Source organism: Cryptomeria japonica, chromosome 3 (genome assembly GCF_030272615.1).
Source record: "Cryptomeria japonica chromosome 3, Sugi_1.0, whole genome shotgun sequence".
In the NCBI taxonomy this organism is placed as follows: Eukaryota; Viridiplantae; Streptophyta; class Pinopsida; order Cupressales; family Cupressaceae; genus Cryptomeria; species Cryptomeria japonica.
The window spans coordinates 721,995,649-722,019,865 of NC_081407.1; the positions used below are offsets into that span (position 1 = coordinate 721,995,649).

At 38.2% G+C, this 24,217-nt stretch overlaps 1 protein-coding gene across 1 annotated transcript; it reads left to right on the top strand.

Annotated features, from left to right (window-relative positions):
* Positions 1–21,552: 21,552 nt before the first annotated feature.
* On the top strand, positions 21,553–23,859 carry LOC131064311 (transcription factor MYB23). Its single transcript, XM_057998415.2, has 5 exons — positions 21,553–21,643; positions 21,744–21,903; positions 22,519–22,648; positions 22,775–22,941; positions 23,073–23,859. Exons 2-5 carry the CDS (start codon positions 21,777–21,779, stop codon positions 23,420–23,422), a joined length of 774 nt encoding a protein of 257 aa, XP_057854398.2. The 5' UTR covers positions 21,553–21,643; positions 21,744–21,776; the 3' UTR covers positions 23,423–23,859.
* The last annotated feature ends 358 nt before the right edge of the window (positions 23,860–24,217 follow it).

Below are 24,217 nucleotides of genomic sequence, written 5' to 3' on the forward strand. Positions count from 1 at the left end.
TAGATGGAGGAGCAGGTCTAAACATTTGCACATTAAGCACTATCACACAATTGGGATATTTTGATAAAGCTATGAATTCTACAAACAAGATCACCATTAAGGCATATGATGATGAAGAGCGTTCATCCAAGGGTACAGTCATCTTACCTCTCAGAGTGGGACCAGTTACAAAGGATGTGGTCTGTCAAGTCCTGGATTTAAATCTCACTTATAACATATTATTAGGACGTCCTTGGATCCATGAAATTAGGGCAGTCCCATCCACATATCACCAATGCATTAAGTTTCCTCATAATGGAGTGGAAGTAACAGTTAATGGCGATCCTAATCCATTCATATATTGCAATAACTTGAAATCAAAGACTGAGACCATCATTCCTAGTAATCGGGAGGCTGTTCCTTCATCGGCATACATTGATCCTGAGTCATTAAAACCTTCGACATCCAAACAAGGTGAGCTTAGAGGCAAGTTTCAGGACAAAGGAATGGGGGAATATACTTTCAATCAGACCATGTACTTAAGACAAGTCATGAGTTCCCCAAAAGAATATGGAAGACCACATCCTAACAAGCAAATCTCCATCATGACGCTCAAATGGGACCCTACTACCTTTCAAAGATGGGGTGAACTAGAAGAGGAAGGTTTATACCAAATGCTTTTCAGAGATAATGAAGAGGAAACACAAGATCATGTCAATCTACCATGTGAGAAATATGGCAAAGGCTTCAAAATTCTACAAAAAATTGGGTATGATGGAAAAAGCCCTCTGGGGTTACGAAAGGAAGGCATCATTGAACCTTTACAACCTGAATTGACTTTCAAGAAGGAATGCTTGAAAGGACTTGGTTTCTTAACTTCCAAAGTCCACACCCAAAGGACAGAAGAAGCCTTACAAATCAAATCTGCCAAAATTCAACAAGAGAATTGCTATTCCACAAATTCCAACGAATGGGAATGGGGTTCCGACAAGTCTTCCAGTGACTACGAACTCACTGAGACATTCAGAGAGCCAGGTGAACCCACAGAAGAGGAGGAGTTTTATAACAAATTCAGAGTTGGTCAAGAAACAACCCATGAGGATTCCACACAGTCTTCGTCTCAAGGTTCTAGGTTGAAATCACATAGGATGAGAACACCTGTTCCGGAATGCGCTACTAGTGATGATAATTTGGATTCGCTCGTGATCGAGACTGATGAGGAGAGTGCCATCGATGACCCCAATAATTACCTTGACATACCCGAATATAACCACATCTTCACTCTTACCCCCGCTAACTTCGAAGACATTAACGGCCTTCCCCTTGTTCACCACCAACTCATTGACTGGGATCATGAAGGACCTGCACAGTTGGATACATTTCAAAACGATGAAGCTTTTATTGACTATCTAGGCATACGAAACGATCTTCCCCCTGGAGACCATAAAGCGGGATACACCATAGAACTCAATAGTGTGGCATATTTTGGTGAGGGTGTCGGACCTTCCAGTCGCAAAAATGTGAGAATAAGAACAAATCAAGGGTCTTATGGCGAAAACCACATTGTGGCGCTATCTGACCCCAAAAAAGTAAAAAGAAAGGACGTATCTGAGGGTGAAAACCTCTCTGAGGCGCCCGAAGATGGAAGGCTCGACATTCTCCCAGCATCATATGAGGAAAAATCATCCATGTTGGTAGAGGAGACTATCAAAACAAACATCGGTACAGAAGAGGTTCCACACAACATATTCTTAGCTCAATCATTGACAGAGTCTGAAAGGTCAAAATTCATAAGTTTCTTCAAAAAGAGACAAATCAACTTCGCCTGGTCATATGCTGATATGCCTAGATTAGATCCGGATTTGGTAATGCATCATCTGACGGTCAAACTAGGGGCAAAACCAGTAAAACAGAAATTAAGAAAAATGCATCCACAAGTGGCATTACTAGTCAAAGCAGAACTTGAGAAATTACTCGATGTCAGATTCATATGTCTAATTGATTATCCTGAATGGATCTCTAACTTGGTACCTGTCAGTAAACCAGATCGCAACATCAGAATTTGCACAGATTTCAGAGACATCAACAAAGCTTGTCCAAAAGACGACTTCCCATTACCAAACATTGACTTGATTGTTGATCTCACAGCAGGTCATAGAATGCTATCATTAATGGATGGATTCTCTGGCTATAATCAGATAAGAATTGCACCCGAGGATCAACATAAAACAACATTTACTTGTCCGTGGGGAACTTTCTGCTGGAATGTCATGCCTTTCGGGCTAAAGAATGCAGGTGCTACATATCAAAGAGCCATGACTACTATCTTTCATGATCTCATGCATGTAACTATGGAAGATTATGTTGACGATCTCTTGGTCAAATCAATAGATAGAAATACACATTTGGACATACTTTCAGTTGCCTTTGATCGGTTGGAAAAGTACAAAGTAAGATTAAACCCTAAGAAATGTGTCTTTGGAGTAACCTCCGGGAAGCTCCTACGATTCATTGTATCTAAAAGAGGAATTGAAGCGGATCCAGCAAAAGTCAAAGCTATCTTGGAAATGCAACCACCAAGAAATATCAGTCAACTTCGATCCTTACAAGGCATACTCTAGTCCATTCAAAGATTCATAGCACAACTGGCAGATAAGTGTAATCCTTTTCAGCACCTGCTACATAAAAACATCAAATTCAAATGGGATGACAATTGTCAACAGGCTTTCTAGACGCTCAAAGATTATCTTCTAAATCCACCAGTTCTGATGCCACCAGTTCCAGATTAACCACTGTTACTGTACATATCAGCTACTCCAACAGCACTGGGGGCACTCTTAGCGCAACAAATCGCTGAAGGCACGAAAAAAGCAGTATACTATATCAGTCGCACATTGGTGGGATACGAGCTAAACTACACACCAATTGAGCGCGCATGTCTTGCTGTGGTATTTGCTTCATAGAAATTACGACATTACATGCTCACTCATAAGACTAAGTTGGTGGCAAGAATTGATCCATTAAAATACCTTCTCAATAAAGCAACACTTACTGGGCGACTGGCCAAATGGGTAATGATCCTGAGTGAATTCGACATCGAGTATGTGGATAGAAAAGCAATTAAAGGACAAGACATCGCAGATCAGTTAGCAGATGCCCCCATGATTGATGATGTTCCTTTAAATTCAGAATTTCCAGATGAATCCATTTTGACAATGTCACATGCAAAGCCATGGCAACTGTACTTCGATGGCTCATACACACAGCATGGGGCAGGAGCTGGCATCCTCTTTATAACTCCTCAAGGGGATTCTATACCAAAATCATACCGCTTATCATTTCCTTGCACTAACAATATAGCGGAATATGAGGCATTAACAACAGGATTACGAATTGCAGTTCAATGGAAGATCCAGGAACTTCGTGTTTTTGGGGACTCCCAACTTGTCATCCATCAAGTAACTGATGATTACCAGACAAAAGATGAAAATTTAATGCCTTATAAACAAATGGTGGATGGTCTGAAACAATACTTCACAAGGATAGATTTTGAGCAGATACCAAGAGAGCAGAATCGCGCCGCAGATGCCATGGTTACAATTGCTTCATTGATCTATTTACCTCCAAATGAGACCCGCTATGAGTTCTTGGTGGATAACCTTTTGGTTCCTTCATATGAGATCACTCCTACTGAAATGATATGTGTTGTTGGTCCTGAATCCCAGTTATATGGTTCCATTTTCACATACCTACGTGACAATACTTTACCTCCTGATCTATCAAATAACCAACGTCGCACTTTCATTCGCTAATCCTCTCGATATGTCATTTTAGCTGATATCCTATACCGGTGAGGTCTAGATGGCACTCTTCTTAGATGTCTAGAAAGTGCCGAAGCTCAGATTGCGTTACGGGAAGTGCATGAAGGGATATGTGGTCCACATGCTAGTGGTCCTACCTTGGCCAAGAAACTCATTAGGACTGGATATTACTGGCCCAATATGGAGAAAGACTCATATCAGTTTGTCAAGAAATGTAAGCAATATCAAATTCATGGAGACCTCATACATGCGCCAGCACAAGAACTACAGCCACTTGCGTCTCCTTGGCCCTTTTGTCAATGGGGACTCGATCTCATAGGCAAGATTCACCCTCCTTCTTCCAATGGTCATAAATTCATTATCACTGCCACAGAGTATTTTACAAAATGGATTGAAGCCATGCCTCTCACACAAGTTACTGGAAAACAAATTGCTACATTCATCCTTAACTATATCATTTACCGATACGGTATTCCGGTTTCCATTATCACTGATAACGGGCGTCCCTTCAAAAATTAGGATGTTCACGAACTCTGTGACCGCTTCCATATCTCCCATCATTTCTCCACACCATATTACCCCCAAGGCAATGGCCAAGCTGAGGCGTCTAACAAAACAATCCTTAAAATCCTAAAGAAGACAGTCGACGATGCTGGCCGTAATTGGCATATTCAACTTAATCCTGCACTTTGGGCCTATCGCACAAGTGTTCGCACACCTACAGGAGCTACACCCTATTCACTTGTCTATGGTTCTGAAGCCATCTTGCCTATTGAGGTCGAGTTACCCTCTTTACGGGTCTCTTTGCAAAACATCATCACTGATGAAGATTACAGAGTCTCTCGCTTAAAAGAACTAGAACTACTAGATGAACGGAGACAAACTGCTTTTAATCATCTCAAGGCTTACCAACAACGAATGAGTCGCAGCTACAATCACAAAGTCAAGCCTCGCACATTTGAGGTAGGTGACTTGGTTCTTCGAGAAAACCCCAAGAATCAGCAAGACAGAGAGAAGAAGGGCAAGTTTGAACCTGTAGTCACATAAATCTGTCCACTTAATTAAATGAATACTTAGTATTTATTTGATTATTTAACCATCAATTAATAATTAATTAAATTAATATTTAATTAATTCATCTTAACCCTCTTCTCCTATTAATTAAATAAATTATTCAATTTATTTGATTTAATTCACTTAACCAAATTCAGACCATTAATTAAATAAATAAATCATATTTATTTAATTAAATCTTCTCTCACATTTAAATAAATTAATATTTATTTAAAACCCCCAAAATCCCACCTCTCACATTTAAATAAATAAATCATTTATTTAAAATCACCTTTATCCTCCACCCACTTGCATTTTCCTACAAATACAAGTTGCACAATTATTTTAAATAAATAATTTATTTAAATCACCTTTATCCTCCACCCACTTGTATTTTCCTACAAAAGCAAGTTGCACAACTATTTTAAATAAATTATTTATTTAAAATCCTATTTATCCTCACCCACTTGAAACCTTTAATGGTTTCCCTTAAAGTATTCAAACTTGATGGCTTTAAAGTCTTCAAACTTGATGGCTTCCTTCTATAATCTTCTTAAGACTTTAATGGTTTTCCTTAAAGTCTTCAAGCCTTTAATGGTTTCCCTCAAAGTCTTCAAGCATTTTAATGCTTTATCTTCATTTTTCTCATTTAAATAAATTAATATTTATTTGAATATTTATCCAAATGCAAATTACACCATTTAATTGAAATAAATGATTTTATTTTAATTGAAAATACCAAAATTTCTCCCACTTGCATTTTCCTACAAAATCCACTTGTATGCCTAAACCCCTTCTAGATTCTTCTAAACCCTTCCTAATTAGCCTAATCCATCCCCTAAATATTGTCACATTCCTAAGCAAATTGGAGTCACTTCTCAAAGACTCCAAAGTCTTTGAAAAGCAATTAATGCTTTGTGTGTTCAACAAATTAACCCTCAAAGTCTTGGATAACCTTTGAAAGCTTCCAACCTTCAACCACTTAATCCCCAAAGTCTCCAATAACCATTAATGGTTAATTCAACCCTCCCACATGGTTAAAACATTTGTTTTGACTCAACCTCTACCCAACCCAAAGGTCTCATCAGGCCATTAATGCTTTGACCATGATTATCTCTTAAACATTTGCACAAAGGTTTATCCTTGGATTAACTCCTAATCCAATGGGTAATCTTAATTTAGACTTGACCCTTACCTTCTAGATAACCATGAGGTCATAGAGCTTTTTCATAGCATCACTATCTACTCTAGCATAGTATTTAGCTTTTCATTTCATTTTTGAAGCTTAGTATTAAATCTCAATCCTCCATAAGCATCCATAGTGCAAAAAGCTGCTGAGAGCTACACTCATTTGGGACTTGGAGAGGAGAGGAACAAGGGAGGAGCAACTATGAGCATCTTGATTAGCTATTTCATTTTATGTTTATATGCTTTCTATTTCATGCTTAATATCTCTCTTGATATGCCTGTTTAGGATAATCTTTTGTTGCTAACACTAACGTTTGTTTCTTGTGCTCTTGTGTGTGTTGCTATCAAACAGATTTTCTAATCCTTTTTGCAGAGCATCAGAACCAAACTGGCTTGGTCCTTACATCATCATAGCAATATATGGCTCTGGGGCATATCAGCTCTCAACTATAGAAGGTGAACCTTTGGAGGATCCTATCAACAACATGCACCTTCGCAGGTTCTACACATAGCTCTTCGGAATATCCTAATTCAAAAATACAAAAAAAAATTATAAAACAAAAAAAATCGTTACTTGGTTAAAACCTGGCAAACAGGCGCCTTGTGACACAAAAAACATTGAAAAATCAAAAAAAGTAAAGAGAAATAATTTCTTCCAACGGTGAAAACCACTTTGGTGGTGCCCTGGGCAAGTACCATGGTGAAAACTGGGTCACCAGCACCATGCGTAGAGACATTGCTCCTCCCTCCTTAAGGATTATCTTTCATCATTTCACTTTGCACACACTCACAACCTATTCGTCCATAATAAACTTACCCATTCCCATCATGGCTTGTTATTGATCTCCCTAAGATTGGTTAGCCATTTATAATAAACCTTTCTTTTCATCCCTTTCCATCCATAATAAATCAGATCCTATCTATGGCTAAGGCAAATCCTACATCTAGTGATTGGTGTGGAACTAAGAACATCACATGTTTCAAGGAGTACAGTTTCTTCCAGCTTTCTTCAGTCTATTCGCACACAATTCGCAATAAAGCAACATTTGCATCGCAGATCCGCAATAAAGTTTCATCTTCTCCACAATAAAGTATCAGTTTCATGGATTCAGTCAGTTTCAGATGAGACACAGCAGCAACAATGGGCTTCAACAAATCAAATCTTTCAACAGACTCAGACAACATTATGGTTCAGTGCTATCTATCCTTTCTGTGAAAGTAAACATTGTGACCAAAATCAAATAAGACTCATACAAGTGACAAGAGACACTAAATTTGAGGACTACAGTGGATGTTGGTGTCGAGTCTTGGTTTTATTTTGATTTTATCTTTGGTGACATGTCTTTTAGCTTTTCCGGGATGTCTCTGACTAGAGATTCTATTTCCAGGATGTCTTTGACTAGAAAGGCGAGGATGGGGTATCGTCACCTATTTGTATTTGCTGTCTGTGGATTGTCTCTTAGTAATGCTATGACTTGTCCAAGGATATGAGGACACTGTGAGTCTAGTGTGAACTGAGGCATTCCTTGTTTGTGACTGTCTTATCTCCATGCAAATGGGTACAATGACTTTCTGAGTCGAACATATGCCTCGATTGTCATAACCTATTTTGCCATAATAAAGCTCAATGATGATAACACACAAGAAGCTTTTTCACTTTCATATCTTCTATCTTCCATCCCCCTTTCTTGATTGACTTCCATCATCCTTCTCGAGTCCGCATAGCCTGCTATCACATGACTGAGTATAACGACACACCAAAAACATTTGCATTTCATATAGCTGCACCTACATTACCACATATAAGCATTTCATACATACATATAGATATCACAACTGCATCACATCCTGCACACAATACCTGTTAGCACAATAATCATTTGCATTATCATATTCATTTGCATTACATACATTCACATTTGCATCATGCATACACATATAAAACATAAAAGAACAAAAATATATTGCATTGCATCATATACATATTTGCATCCATATCATAAGCATCACATAAAAAAATCTCATCACATAGGTACACATGCATATAGCTGCCGCAAAGATGAATCATCTCATATATATATATAAAGTGTCATGATACAATGATGTCAAAATCATATGGCTACAATCACCCGCAGGTGTCTACAATACAAAAATGGTACAAAACTGATACAAAGGGAGCCCTCTAAGGCTATGATGAACTCCCTCCCTCGGAGCCGCCTGGCCTTGATGGAATCTGAGCCCCTGAAGGACCCGCCCCAGGATCATCCTACCTGTCCCCTCTATCTAGTGGTGGTGGAGGACCCATGACCCCACCACTCGATGCCTGTCTCCTCCGGCTCCCCCCCGTAGCTATCGTTGTACGCGATGATCTATGGAAGCTCCTCACCCGCTGATGTGCCGGCACTGCACCATAGTAGAGGTCCCTCCAGTAGCCTATCTCCTCTCCGGCCCGCAGGACATATGCATATCCTGCCCCTGTGTCCTCTGTCGCCTATCTCCCTGCCCTCAGTGCTGTCTCGGCCTCTGTATAGCGCTGGATCGCCTAATCTCTCTCCCGCTCAGTATCTCTGAGCCTCATCCTGAGTCGATCCCTCTCCCTCTCCAGCTCCTGAATCTCATCTGCCTATCCCTGGTAGATCTCCCTGAGCTCAATCAGCTCATCCTCCTCTGGGTCAGCCCCCTCTGCCTCTGCCTGTGGCTCACCCTCTGCGGGTGCCTGCCCCTGTATCAGTACGTGTACTGGTGCCTGTACGGGTACCTGTCTCTGTACATGCTTCTATGCCTGTACCTGTCTCCGTCCCTGCTCCTATGCCTGTACTGGCACTTGTCCCTGTACCTGTCCCTATCTCTGTACCTGCCTGGGACCCTATGCTGCTGGCACCTGTAAGGGTAATCCACCGCGAACCCTCACCACCTGAGCCTATCTCTCCTCCCCACCCTCCCTCCGAGGTGCAACTCGCCTCTCTCCCACTACTCCTCTCCTCCTCCGTCGGCCTCTGCCCCCATCACCTCCATCATCATCCTCCTCACCACCACCATCTCCCTCTAGTGCCTCTCCTGGATCTGTCAATCGGGGAAATGGATGCTCTGCCCAATATGCTGAATACTCAGCATCCATCCCGACATCCTCAATCTCGGGCCACATGTCCAAGGGTAGGGGTACCATCTCTGCTAGCTGTGTGAGTGCCTAATCATAGGACAGCAACGGTCAAAATTGCGCCTGATTTCTGACTGTGTGGGCATACATGCCCGAGCCCCGTGGCATCCTCTTAATCCTGCCATACTGCCTGCAAACCCTATCCACAAGCTGCCTGTCTAGCACATAGGGCATCTGCCCAATCAGGTAACTGCTCTGGAAGGTGTAGGGCAGCTCCACTGTGTCATCCTCCCACTCCTCGCAGCCTAGATATGGTCTCCATATGACCACATCAATATCATCTAGCACTCGCCGCCAATGCTCCAACCTGCCAATCCGTGGCTGCGAGGTGATCATATCATACAGGTGCACAAAATTGCGTCCATGTCCCCTACCTCTGAAGTGTATCGGCCTCGTCACTGGCAGATGCTAGTAAGCCCATACCTGCAGCAGTGTCACCCCGCAGCCCAATCCCACTGACCCGTGATAAACAAACTGATGCAGCTCGTAATACAAGTGTGCCAGCACACACGGTCCCCAGGCATATCTTGTATGCTGTGTCATCAGCGTCTCCAGTGCTCCCCCCCAGCCCACAGCCAACCCCCGTGTCGCCCTGTCTGGACACAGGAACCCACTGATAGCTCCTCCGATCACTGCCGGTAATGCTAACCCTGTGGCTGTCATGGTGTCCCATGCCACGTGTCCTGCCCTCATCTCTAATCTAGGGTCCTGGAATACTCGTCTCAGGGCCTCTTTGTCGCCATCTCGATCGTATGGGATCAACTCCCCATCGATCGACACCCGCAGAATCTTGTATACATCCTCCAGGGTGACTGTCATCTCACCCATAGGCAAATGGAATGTGCACATCTCAGAGTGCCATCTCTCAGCAAGCGCAGTCAGCAAACCCATGTTTGCCCGAAACTCAGGCACATATAGTACATGTCTCAAGCCCATCTCCTCGATGGCAGCTCGGTCCTCGAACGACAGCTCTGGTCGCAACCTTTGAGTCGATGGGAATCTCTCCCGTGACTCTAGCATAGGCAAATACTCCTGCAGTCAAGCAAATCAATCATGTCAAGTGGCATTCACTGTTTATCACAAAATGCTACTTTTTATCTAAATGCATATGGTTATCTATCCTAGTGACACTCACTGTTCATCACAAAGTGTTGCTATTTATCCTAGTGGTACTCCCTGTTCATCACAAAGTACTACGTGTGTGACACTCCCTGTTCATCACAAAGTGTTACTCACATTCGCACTCCCTGTTCATCACAAAGTGCTGCTCATACTTCGGGTACTCCCTATTCATCACAAAGTACTCTATCTTGGTACTCACTATTCATCACAAAGTGCCTTGATCTATCCTAGTCTTCCTAGAGGACCTGCTTGAGTGTATCCTCTCAGTAGCTTATCCAATCAACAGCATATGTTCATCACAAAACTGTCGATTTGACCTAGAAGACCAAAACTTGCATTTTTTTCAACACAAACGCGCTTAAATTACATAAACGCGCCTACAGACTGCATAGACGCGCCTGAACAACACAGACGCGCCTGTATCACACAAACGTGCCTATGTCGGGCATAAACGCGACTAGACTACGCAGACACCCCTGCACATCGCAGACGCGCCCGCATTCGACGCAGACGCGGTTCCAGACACAGACGTGCCTGGCACCGACACAGACGCGCCTGGTGGACACAGATGCACCTGGCACCGACGCAGACGCGGTTAGACGGTTTTTGACATTTTTCAACTATACTTCTAAGTGCATTTATTACCCTATTCGATATGCATTAATGACAAAATTAAATGCGTCAAAGTACAAGGAGGTTTGGTGGTACTTAGCGGCTCTCCTGCCTCTGCTGGCCTCTAGAATCGGCGAACACGGTCGAATCTATGCATGAAAGCCATCGCTGCTGACTGCTCCTGCTCTTTTCTTGCTCTGCACTTTGATCTCGTGAAGGTGTAGATGACAATGAGGATGTATTTTCCCCCGTGGTCTATCTTATAGACTACCCCTAGCCCTCACCTTCATTTTCCGAGTCAGTCTTCATTATCCCGTGACTTTGTCACTTTATCCGGTCAATCCATTCTCGCCTTTCTTTCTTATCGAGAGATTGTCTGCAATCTTTTCAGACATTTTCATCCAATCTCTCGAGGGGGCATATCATTCCCATCTTGGGGCAACTCTGTATCAGTTCATCTTATCTTCTTTGAAACAACGCGACAAGCCGCATTGCCTCAAAGAGGGGCAAAATGTAGACACCTAAAATTGTCCAGTCTAATTAAATAAATATTTTATTTATTTAATTATTTAAGCTTAATTCTTCTATTAATTAAATAAATCTTTATTTATTTAATTAATTCATTTATCCTCTTATAGCCTTATTTCTCATTTAAATAAATACATTTATTTATTTAATTTATCATTTTCCTAAATTAAATAAATATCTTATTTATTTAATTGATCCCACTTCTTCTATTAATTAAATAAATCTTTATTTATTTAATTAATTCATTAGCCTTTTCTACCCATGACACATGTCATTCATCTCTTAATTCATACACTACCTACCACTTTCATTATTTTATTATTTCTTTTACCTACCCTCTAATCATAGCCGGCCTCCTTTTACACCTCTCAATCTTATCCCTCCATTTCATATAGTGTCTTCTATATAAGTAGATGCTTCCTTCATTATCAAACCCTAATGACTTAATGAGTTGATGAGCTAATGACTTGATCAATTGACTACTTGGCATTAACAATCATACTTGCAACCACATTCCATTCTTTGTTGAGCTCTTGTGCACATAAAATCTGAGAGCAAATATATCAAACAAGATCAATGGAGATAGGAAGAATGGAGATCAAAACCCTATTGGACATGTGATGGTATAATCTTTGTGATTTCATTTGATTTGCATTGTCTTAGGTAATCTTCATATGTTATGGTGGATCTTTGTTGTTGTTAGGCTAGGGTTTTGTGGTTGAATTCATTTAGCCTTTCAATCTTGTTATTATTGTTATCCATTTTCACCATATACAGCTATTTAAAACACTATAATGATATAAGAAATTGATCCCCGCATTCTTGCTAATCCTTTGAAAGGGAGCCCTATCTCATCCAAAAACATTAGGAAGAAAGTTTTTAAAATTAAGGCTGAACCTTTTGACCCTAAGGAAAACCCTAGTCTTTCTTTGTTGGAGGACATCCTCATCATCTCCCTAAATAAGAGAAAAGAGTCTACCTTTACTGGTTGTCAATTCTCTCCTATTTCCTCGACCAAATTTCTTTAGGAGAGTAAGTGTTTCAATTCCCTAGCTATTACTCCTATCAAGATGAAATCCTTTCTTCTTGTCAAGTATATTTAAAAAAAGAAGAGGAAAGTTATCCCTTTTCAAGGAAGAGGAGGGTGCTATTAATATTTTTGATGTTGAAGGGGAACATAGTGTTTTTGATAATTTGGAATAGAGTAGTTTGATTTCTTCTAGAGATATTAGATTGAATAGGCTTGCAAAATCATCTACCATTGGATCTTTATTAGATTCAAAAGGTAAAGAAAAATCTTTAATTTTTCATAAGGAAGAGGAGGTCTATAAGGACAAGGGGTTCCTCCCTCATAATAGTGATGGTTCTTTTGGGGATGATAACCCTTTAGATGACCAAGTGAAGGTTTTATAAGTGGAGGATGAAGAAGAATAATTGTATAGGGTTGAGGAGGAGTTGTTGTATGTGGATGTTGGCATATTGGCATAATTGATAGAGATGATGTTGTACTGATAAAGGATTGTTGGTAATGATATATTGATGTACTGTTGGTGATGATATAATTATGATATGATGCTTTATGATCAGGTATTTGTGTTGTCATTGATGGCAACCATGTTTGTTTATGTTTGGTATATCATCTAAGTTATCTTAGTCTACAAGTATAGCCTAACCGATAATGAATTGAGTAGGACAACAAAAATGCTAAGTTGCGGTGAATCGGTAAGCAGGAATAGTGAAGGAGATGATTGCGGTAGAGATCCATGTTAAGTTAGGTGTTGCAGTTTGGAAGGTATGCTTATGACATTATAATGAGTCTAAGACTGGAACCGCATCATGTTTCGAGAGCTGAAAGTCATGTTTGTAATTGACTGTTGTATATCCAGTGCAGGGTTTGAGAACCAGTATCAAGATCTTTGACTGGTGATGTTTTATGTTTTGGTGGTGAATCTTATCATGTTCATTACTTAGTGACGACGTGTCAGAAACCATGTGTGATGATAAGATTGCATTTAAGTGCGTATAAGGATCAAATTTCTTGGGAAACAACGAAGTTCTTAGCATAATGTGTTAAGGGTTTGACAACTTATCAGATTGATGTGTGGTGATGTGTTATGATCATTCAACAACTGTAATTGTCTTGAAATTTTTTGTAATGATGTGTAACCAATTTGTAATGATTTGATATGATCTATGATGTAGATTCAATGTATTTTGAATGTTTTTAGGGTTTTGTAACCGACCTAGTTGAAAAGTGTATTTATGTCAAGTTTGAGAAGGTTTAGTGTGTCGGTGATCAAAGAAGGAGAGTGTGCCAAACCAGATAGAGATGTTTGCATGTGTGAAGCAGATTGGAGCTAAAATGGATTTGTACTAGCAAGCAGTGATTGCATTGATCAGATCATTTACCTATTGTTTCCTAACAGTTGCAACAATATTAAAATACCTTAACCGAGTAGGTCCTAATAGGCCTGATCTTGTAAATCTCTTCACTAGGTGGCTCATTAATTTAGGTTTAAATCTTTTAGCAAGGTTACTCCTAACAGGGTAGAGATCCTAACAGAGCTAAGGTTAAAATCCCTTCACTGGGTGACTCCTAACAGGGTCTTCTCTTAACCGAGCATTATTATAAAGCTCCTAACCGAGCTAGGCCTTTAACAAGGCGCATTCCAAAAGAGTGCAAATATTTTGTGGGTACCAATTCCTACCGTGGTTTTTCCCATTTGGGTTTCCACGTGAAAAATATTTGTGTTCATGCTATGGATGGATTGTTGAGTTATTCATTTGATGTCTTTACTATATTTTCTTAACGATGAACACTGAAGTAGCTACCGGTAATATTCTGGTAATCTGATTTGAAGATTGTTTGATCAACTACCAAGACTGGTTATGAACTATTTTTGGTGAAGTGTTTTCAGATTGGTGAAAGATTGTAGTTTATTGTTATTACTGATTTACCCCCCTCTCAGTAACAACCGGATCCTCACATTAACAATTGGTATCAAAGCATTAGGTCCTCTTTGTGCAGAAGCTTAAACGCTTGAGGTAAATATCCTTGAGGATAGAATGGGGGAAGGTTCAATGAGTAAACGAGATCTTTCAAACAAGCTTGTAGAATCTAAAGAAGCATATGATGAACTAAAGGTCAAGTATAAAGATTCACTGGCTAAGAGAAGAGAGTTGGCTGAGTAGTTGATTGAATTCACTGAAAGAAGTTCATCTAATGAAGCAAACATTGATGTCTTGGTTAATGAGGTGGATAAGATGAATGATGATAAGATAAATCTAAGGAGAGAGCTTGAAGCCCTTACCATTAGGATGAGTCAAGAGTTGGAAGCCATGAGAACAACTGAAGACACAATAAAAGATAAGGAGCATGAGATCATAAAGTTGAACCGAGAGATTGGTACCTTGCATGCACAACTTCATTAGGAAAAAGAAGAAAAATAGGAAATACAAGCTGATCTAGACATGGCTATGTCTCTCAGAAAAAGTCTTACAAAGAAGAATGAGGAACTTACCAATGAGTTGGATGATGCTAATGAGATATTACCTAAGTTAAATAAGATCAATGCTATGCTTGATGAGCAGATTCAATCACAAAGGCAAACTAGAGATACACATGGCTTGGGATTCACAACCTTTGAACAAGGAGAGCCATCTAGTACCAAGGACACCTTGCATGAAGCCAAATCTGTACCAAAGAAGAAAAAGAAGAACACTGGTAAGAGAACCTAAATTAACTATCATAAGGTAGGTCATACTGCTATTGTTTGTAGAAGTAGATCCAATGTTGTTAATGGTTATAGATCTAATGCATATGAAGGATATAAGCCTATAACTTTTAATGGATATTGCTTCAATTGCAACAAGTATGGACATAAAGTTGTTGAGTGCAGGTCAAGAGTGAATAATTTGAGATCTTACATGGGTCAGAGGTCTAATGGTGAATGCCAAAGATCTTATAATGACCGGAGGAACCCTACTTGGTAGAGATCTTACAATGACCAGAGGAACCCTACTTGGTAGGGACCTTATGTGAACCGGTCTAGTCCATATGAAATGGAGAATAGATGGAATGTGACATGTTCAATTTGTCACAACTATGGACATGTTTCTATCAATTGTCAGAAAAGAACTGGTAGAGGCAATGTTGGACACTAGAGTGCATCTAGAATGACATGTTTCCATTGTCACAAATTGGGACACCTTGCAAAGTTTTGTAGAACTAAACTAAACAAACCGGTTAATCAGTTTGTTGATCAGAAAGGAAAGAAGAAAGTTGATGTTGGAGAAACCAGAAGCGATATGAATAATATATGGAAGAAGAAAAGTGAGGAGAAACCATTTGAGGACTCCAATTCTTCACCTAGTGTGGAGAATCATTCACCAGTAAACTAAGCTACGATGAAGCTTAGGGGGAACTTATTGTCAAATCTATTTGTGGACCCCCTGAATGATGTGCGGTAAGTCAAATCTGCATATCTTGATGCATTATGAGGTTATGAAGTAGTTTTTGAACATATTACATCTTAAACCGGTAAATTAAATGTGATATGTGTGTCGGTATCAATTTTTAGAGTTGAGAAATGATTAGGGTATGTTCAACCGGTTTAGTAAAAGGAAAATAAAAGGTGTTTTGTAGTCTCATTTTTCACTTAGCATTTTTGAGAGCACATCTGGAGAGCAACAGGAACCTAGAAGAACTTTTGATTGTTACTTTGGCAAAGTTGATAGAGGATTGTGAAGATTTATGGAAAAGTAAATCGGTGGAAGAGCATTCAAACTGAAAACCGTAGTTGCGAGGAAATTTGGTTTTACCAGCAAGTTTGATAAAGTTGAGGAAAGAAGCTAGTGATTATTGAACTGAAGATTCAGATTGATGCTGAGAGAACAGTGTGGAGGAAGATGCTTAACCGGTAGATGATGAAGATGAAGATGGAGAACAAGAAGAGGTTATTGCATCGAAACAGGTTATACTTAGATATGTGAAGTTGAATCAATCAATAGATTAGATAAATTGAGACATGAATGTTGGAGTACAAACAAGAAGAAAGATCAGAGACAATGTTTATCTGATTCCCACAGTTGAATCGAAGACAATGAGAGAATCTCTTAAGGATGATGATTGGTTAAAGGAAATGAATAAAGAGCTTGATCAGATTGAGAAAAACAACACTTGGTCACTTGTTCCTAGACCTGATGATAAAAATATGATTGGCACAAAGTGGGTATTTAGAAACAAGTTGAATGAAGAAGGAGAAGTTGTTAGAAACAAGGCAAGACTAGTTTGCAAAGGGTATGCACAAGAAGAAGGTGAAGATTATAGAGAGACCTTTGCACCGGTTGCTAGGATTAAAGGTGTTAGGATGCTACTTGCATTTGCAGCATTTAAAGGCTTCAAAGTTTACCAAATGGATGTAAAGTCAACATTTCTGAATGGTATTTTTGAAGAAGAGGTGTATATTGAACAACCAGTTGGGTTTGCATTGACTGAAGATAAGGATATGGTATGCAAACTGCATAAAGATTTATATGGATTAAAGAAAGCACCAAGGGCATGGTTTGAAAGACTTCATGCACATCTGATAAAGATAGGATTTCAGAGAACTAGTGAGGAGAACAATATTTATTTGAATACTAAAGGAGACAAGATGTTGATTGCAGAAGTATTTGTTGATGATATCATATTTAGAGGAAATGATGATATGAGTATGAATTTTGCAGATGAGATGAAGGAAGAGTTTGAGATTGGTTTGCATGTCCAATAGATGAAAGGTGGTACTTTTATCAGTCAGTCTAAGTATGTGAAGGAAGTGTTAAAGACCTTTGGAATGAGACTGTAAACCGGTTGGAACACCTATGGTTATAGGTTGCAGATTTTCAAAAGAAGATGATTCACCCTCAGTGGATGAGAGAGAATACATATCTATTATTGGGAAATTTCATTATGTTTTTCATAGTAGACTGGATATTGCCCATGCAATTGGTTTAGTAGCAAGATTTCAGAAGGGCCCTAAGGAGACACATACGACAACAATGAAGAGAATATTCAGATATCTTAGAGGGACAATTGACTATGGATTATGGTATTCATACAAAGGAATTTTTTCTTTGTAGGTATTCATTGATGCTGATTGGGCAAGAAATGTAGATGACTGGAAGAGCACAACCGGTGGTGCATTCTTTCTAGGTGGTAGACTGGTATCTTGGACCAGTAAGAAATAGACTTGTATTTCTCAGTCTACAATAGAAGCAGAGTATGTAGGTACATTCATGAATTGTACACAAGCTATATGGATGAGACATGTCTTGGAAGGATTCAAATATGATATGACAAAACCAGTGATCATACATTGTAATAACACTAGTGCTATAAATATTTCAAAGAACCCTATACTACATGATAGGACTAAACATATTGAATTGAAGTATCACTTTATGAGAGAAAGAGTACAGGAAAAGAAAGTGATATTGGAGCATGTGTTAAGTAAGGAGCAGTTGGCAGATATATTCACTAAGTCATTGCCTAAGGCTACCTTTGAATATCTCAAAGGTAAGTTAGGGGTTATACCCCTACACAAGATCAACTAAGATGCTAGTGATGCATCAATCCAGTGGACTCATTGAATATATTTCACTATGGATTGACGAGAAGTGGGCTACTCCTTAGGGGGAGCAGAAGAGATGAAGATAGAAGATGCATTTGCACATTTGGCATTGCTATCAAAGGGAGAGAATAAATGTAACAGTAAGGGGCAGAAGAGCAATGACATGGAAAAGTAATGCAAAGGAGGAGAAGAGCAAGTGAAGCACAGATCAGTACAACATGGCATGATGATTTTTTGGTATTTGTCATCAATTGATTATTTTAGTTGTTGCATTCTTTTAGTGTTGCCATCAATGCCAAAGGGGGAGAATGTTGGCATATTAGCACAATTGATGGAGATGTTGTTGTACCGGTATAGGACTGTTGCTGATGATATAATTATGATATGATGATTTATGTTCAATTATTTATGTTGTCATTGATGGAAACCATGTTTTTTTATGTTTGGTATACCATCTAAGTTATCTTAGTCTACAAGTATAGCCTAATCGGTAATGAATTGAGTTGGACAACAAAACTGCTAAGTTGCAGTGAACCGGTAAGTAGGAACAGTGAAGGAGATGATTGCGATAAAGAACCATGTTGAGTTAGGCCTTGCGGTTTGGAATGTATGCTTGTGACATTGTAATGAGTCTATGACTGGAACTGCATCATGTTTGGAGAACCGGAAGTCATGCTTGTAATTGACTGTTGTATATTCAATGCAGGGTTTGGGAACCAGTATCAAGATCTTTGTCTAGTGATGTTTAATGGTTTGGTGGTGAATCTTATCATGTTCATTACTTAGTGACGACATGTCAAAAACCATGTGTAATGATAAGATTTCATTTAAGCACGTACAAGGATAGAATTTCTTGGGAAACAGCGAAGTGCTTAGCATAATGTGTTAATGGTTTGACAACTTATCAGATCGATGTGCGGTGATGTGTTATGATCATTCAACGACTATAATTGTCTTGAAATTTGTTGTAATGATCTGTAAATGATTTGTAATGATCTGATATGATCTATGATGTAGATTCAATGTATTTTGAATGTTGTTAGAGTTTTGTAACCGACCTAGTTGAAAAGTGTATTTAGGTCGAGTTTGAGAAGGTTTAGTGTGTTGGTGATCAGAGAAGGAGAGTGTGTTGAACCAGATTGAGATGTCTGCATGTGTGAAGCAGATTGGAGTTGAAATGGATTTGTACTAGCAAGCAGAGAGTGCATTGATTAGATCATTTACCTGTTGTTTCCTAACATGTGCAGTAGTAATAAAATTCCTTAATCGGGTAGGTCCTAATAGGCCTGATTTTGTAAATCCCTTCACCGAGTGGCTCATTAATTTGGGTTTAAATCCTTTAGCAAGGTTACTCCTAATAGGGTAGAGCTCCTAACAGAGCTGAGGTTAAAATCCCTTCACCAAGTGATTCTTAACAGAGTCTTCTCTTAACCGAGCATTATTGTAAAGCTCCTAACTGGGATAGGCCTTTAACAAGGCACATTCCAAAAGAGTGCCAATATTTTGTGGGTACCAATTCCCACCGTGGTTTTTCCCATTTGGGTTTCCACGTGAAAAATATTTGTGTTCATGTTGTGGATGGATTGTTGAGTTATTCATTTGATGTCTTTACTAGATTTTCTTAATGATGAACACTCAAGTAGCTACCAATAATGTTTTGGTAAATCTGATTTGAAGATTGTTTGATCAGCTACCGATACTGGTTATGAACTATTTTTGGTTAAGTGTTTTCAGATTGGTGAAAGATTGCATTTTATTGTTATTACTGATTCAGCCCCCCTCTCAGTAACAACCGAATTCTCACATTAATCGTGGAAGAGAAGAATGGAGAAGAAAGGGGAGGTCAAAAGTGATAGGTGAGGATGAGGATGAAGATGAAAAGAGATATAAGTAGGAGGAAGGCTTAATTCTTTCATCTTTGGGCATGAATAAATGTATGTCTAATAAGAGTAATAAGGTGGATGTAATTGAGCGTGGAAAGGAGGATTTGTAGATTTATGTTAGAACTTCGATGGAGAATCTTCAATTGAAAATGAAAGAAATGGTGAGAAAGATGGATGCCATTAGTGGCCATGAAAAAATTGCAGTGTATGGAATTGGCCCTTTGGAATCTTATTTCTATTATTGAGGGTATTTGAAGAAGGCTTTCATGGGGACTATGTTGGGAGTCTTTCCCAAATCAACAAACAAAGGAGAAAAAAGGAATGAATAAGGACTCTTGACTGAATAAAGTAAACAAAAAGAAAGGAAAGATAACCCAACCCAAAGACAACTAGAAAGAAATGCTCAATGATCTGATGGAAGACTAGGTCCTTTGACTTTTTGATATTTAATTTTTTGTTTTTTTTCTGGTCTTTGTTGTTTTGTGTTTTGGCGAGCTTGAGTACCTTAGTTGTTTCATGATGGCCTACATGTCTCTTTGTTGGTTTTGTTTTATGATTTTATTTTATTGTTTTGTACTATGGGATCAATGTCATTTCTTTACTAATCTAATGAAAAACATAAAAATAAAATACATGAAAAATAATTGCAACATATTTTTGATAAATCTGAAACACGTATTAAATTTTACAAATAGATAACTTCCTTAAAAACGAAATGTTAATAAAAAATATAATCTTTGACTGATCTTCTTTTCATTATAAAATACTAATTATAAACATCACAAAAATATAAAATAAATTTATACATTATTAACTAAATAATTAAATAATAATTATAATATTCATAACAATAATTAAAAGTTAAAATGTCAGGATCCTAACACAAAGTATCTTTTGGATGTTTTCAAAATTTCTTCAATTAATGTTTAGTAAGTATTATAATGAATATTATAACTACTTTTAAACTCTAGTGTTTGATTTGTTCGGGATACATTTCTAATAAAACCCATGTGTTAGAGGGTCTAATCATACACCTAATTTCTCAATAGAAGGCATGGAAAGTGACATATCACTAGGTCTTCTTGTAGATATTCATTTCATTTGACATTGACACTCCTTTAACTTTCCTTTTGAATTCTATGGTCCCTTATGGAGTGTAAAACTCTGACATGGGTATATTTCATACTGTCCTACTTTGTAGTCATAAAAGACAGAACATAAAATATTCACTAAAATAGTATTATGTATGGGGTTGAGAGTTGGACTTACCAGTATAAGGAACTATCCATCTTCTCTTATATTTGAATCTCATTCTGTTTTTCCAAAAATTTACACTTCAGCCCAAAAGTTGGGTGTCACTATTACATGGTCATAATCTGAGGGCAATTTTTTGTGACATTTATATATTTATCATTGTTCAGAAAGACCATAAGATTGTTTCTACCTACCATAGTACTTCGTTGAATAAATCTACTTAATTCTCTGCAACTACCATTCAGAATATGAATAGTAGTCAGAACTTCTACTGTAGTATTGAAACCTACCTAATCTGTTATTATAAAGCAAAGACTAAGGTTTGCAAACCTGATAATACTAGAGCTTGATTCTCTTGCAAATCTCTTTTCTTAGCCTTGTTATCTCATTTATTAATTATCTCTAACTGAAGGTCTATTTGTTTAGTTTGCAGAGGTATTTGTGAAAGATCTTTGGTCTGATTGGATTAATGCTATTGATTTGTTAAGTTTAATTTGACATAGACTCAATATTCATTGCACTTTTAATTTTTCAGTGATTAGATTTATAGTCAAGGTTCATAGTTCCCATGGCTCGAGCTTCTCTGGGTGTAGTACTTAACCAAGGACCATGGACTGCTGAGGAAGATTTGCTGTTGAAAAGTTATATTGAGGCTAATGGCATACAACATTGGAGCACTCTTCCCTACAAAGCTGGTAAGACATATTATGTTTGTGAACATGCAGATTGCCTATGACATTTCCTATATATAAGTAGCTGGGCTATACGCTTGTTTGGTATACATTTGAGGAGGGGAAATAAATAGACATTTTGTTAATATTAGAATTATCACTATTTTTATTGGAATCCAATTTTTGATAGTTTGGACTAGTTAGAATTTGATTTTAAAATCTTCCATTTGTCATTGGAGTGATCTACCATTAAGTAAAAACGGCTATACAGCTCCTCAGATGCATCAAAGAGTCCATACTTTCCATAAATCATAATCGATGTCTTGGTGCATCCAAGAGCTGGATAGTCATTTCTCCATTAAGCTACTAGTCTTTATAAGACCAAATCATCTTTAACTCAGATGTGACTTATTTCGAAAACCTCTCTAAAGCCACTCGATAGAATACCTGAAGCTCCTCTAATATTATGTGATATACCACAAAACTACTACTCTTATAATCTTACCCACCTATCTTTGATTGAAATATAACTTCTTTCCAAGACCCCACCAAATATATTTAACAGTATTTTCAGTTCTCATAAATCATGACCTTTAGCATTGTTTAACATTAAACTGATGTAGACATCATTTAATACAGGCTTGATGCGTTGTGGAAAGAGCTGCAGATTGCGTTGGATGAATCATCTGCACCCAAATGTTAAGCACGGCCATATTTCCCCAGATGGAGAGGATCTCATCATAAGGTTTCATAATCTACTTGGAAATCGGTAAGGCAATCGAATTCTAATCCTTGAAATCCTATCATGTTAATGTGTCTTCTTCTACAGTTACGAAAGATTTTTCTTGTTCTCTTTGATTTTGTGGGTAAGCTAAAAGTTTCTGTATTGTTGCAGATGGTCTTTCATTGCAGGGCGAGTGCCAGGCAGGACAGCTGATGAAGTAAAGAAGTATTGGAATACACATTTGAGCAAAAAGGTTACCAGTAAATCCTTTTCATTGGGTAAGGCTGTGACACAGATTGTTGAGGGGCTGCCATTAAACTGTGGCGATCATCAGCAAGGTAAAAGTAAACCCATGATCAAATTTTCTTTCATGATTACAGTCCTAAGTCAAATCACTAAAATTCAGACAACGAAGAACGCATTGTTACTGATGATCATACTTTTACTTCCTGCTCTGTTTCTCCCACAGATTCGACAGCTTTACCTGTGAAATATAAGCAAGGTCACCCATATTCACAATTAAGAGATACCAATATGAAATACGGTGGGACTGAACTACAAGATTCAACTATTTTAGAGGATCGCTATAAATCTGACACAGCTGAAGATCAATTCTTTAGCAGTGCAGGAAGTTTAGCACCCTGGGTTATTGAGATCAATATGGAAGAAGACATTTTTCTACCGATAACTCAGTTTGAGCGAAGTATTGTCACCACAGATTTATTTCATCTTGGACTTGCTCTGACAATCTCTATTGGGAGAATGATCTCGTCTGATACACGTTTGCTTTCTTCAAGTTATTACAGACCTGAGAAGTAGCTTGCGGAGTACAATACTGTTGGTTATTTATTAGAGTCAATATTCGACATGAGCAGGATTTGTATGAGCACAGTTCAACAAGTAAGTTTATAATAAGTTCATGGTTGTCATTGTATGATAACTGCTCAGTACGTCTAAATGAGTTGGAAGGCAATAATTTCCACTGATGATTTAAGCTGATTTAAATCATATTCAATGATATAGTATTCGGCTCTTCCGTATAAAGGGAGTAAGCGCAGCAAGGTAAATCATTTCTCTTTGAAAGTTGAGAATCTAGGCGAGGTCAAGCCAGTAGTTCAAAGAGGTCCACTTCTTGTAATAGTGTTTTCTACACATTTGCCCCCAAAAGAGTTGAACAATGCAACTAATGTAATCAAAATTTAAAGCAAATTCCGTCAGTCCATAGGGGGCCAATCATATTTACTTTGACCAATACAAAATTATTCTTGATCAGTGTTATATTAATTAAATTCCTCCAAGATAGGTAGTTTGGATTATCACAAACAGTGATTAAAATACCTGCTAACCATGGGAATATTCATTCTTACCCACAAATTCTATAAACACACATTTAGTATCTATTAATTTATATTTCAATAGAAGTTGCATATGTTTTCTAAAATATTTCATTTTAATTTTGTGATTAATTTATCATACTTTTTATCTTTTTGCATAATCTATAAATATCATCTTTTAGTTTAGAGGCATCACCTAAACTCCCTAAGATCTAGGATATTGGTGTTACAACATTGTTATGTATTTCCTATAAACATGTACACAATAGAAGGAAGGTTA

Excerpts from the sequence above, each read along its gene's own strand:
- LOC131064311 (XM_057998415.2), top strand. The coding sequence starts at position 21,777 with ATGGCTCGAGCTTCTCTGGGTGTAGTACTTAACCAAGGACCATGGACT. Across the intron at positions 21,904-22,518 it reads CACTCTTCCCTACAAAGCTG|GCTTGATGCGTTGTGGAAAG; the intron begins GTAAGACATATT and ends CATTTAATACAG. Across the intron at positions 22,649-22,774 it reads CATAATCTACTTGGAAATCG|ATGGTCTTTCATTGCAGGGC; the intron begins GTAAGGCAATCG and ends GTATTGTTGCAG.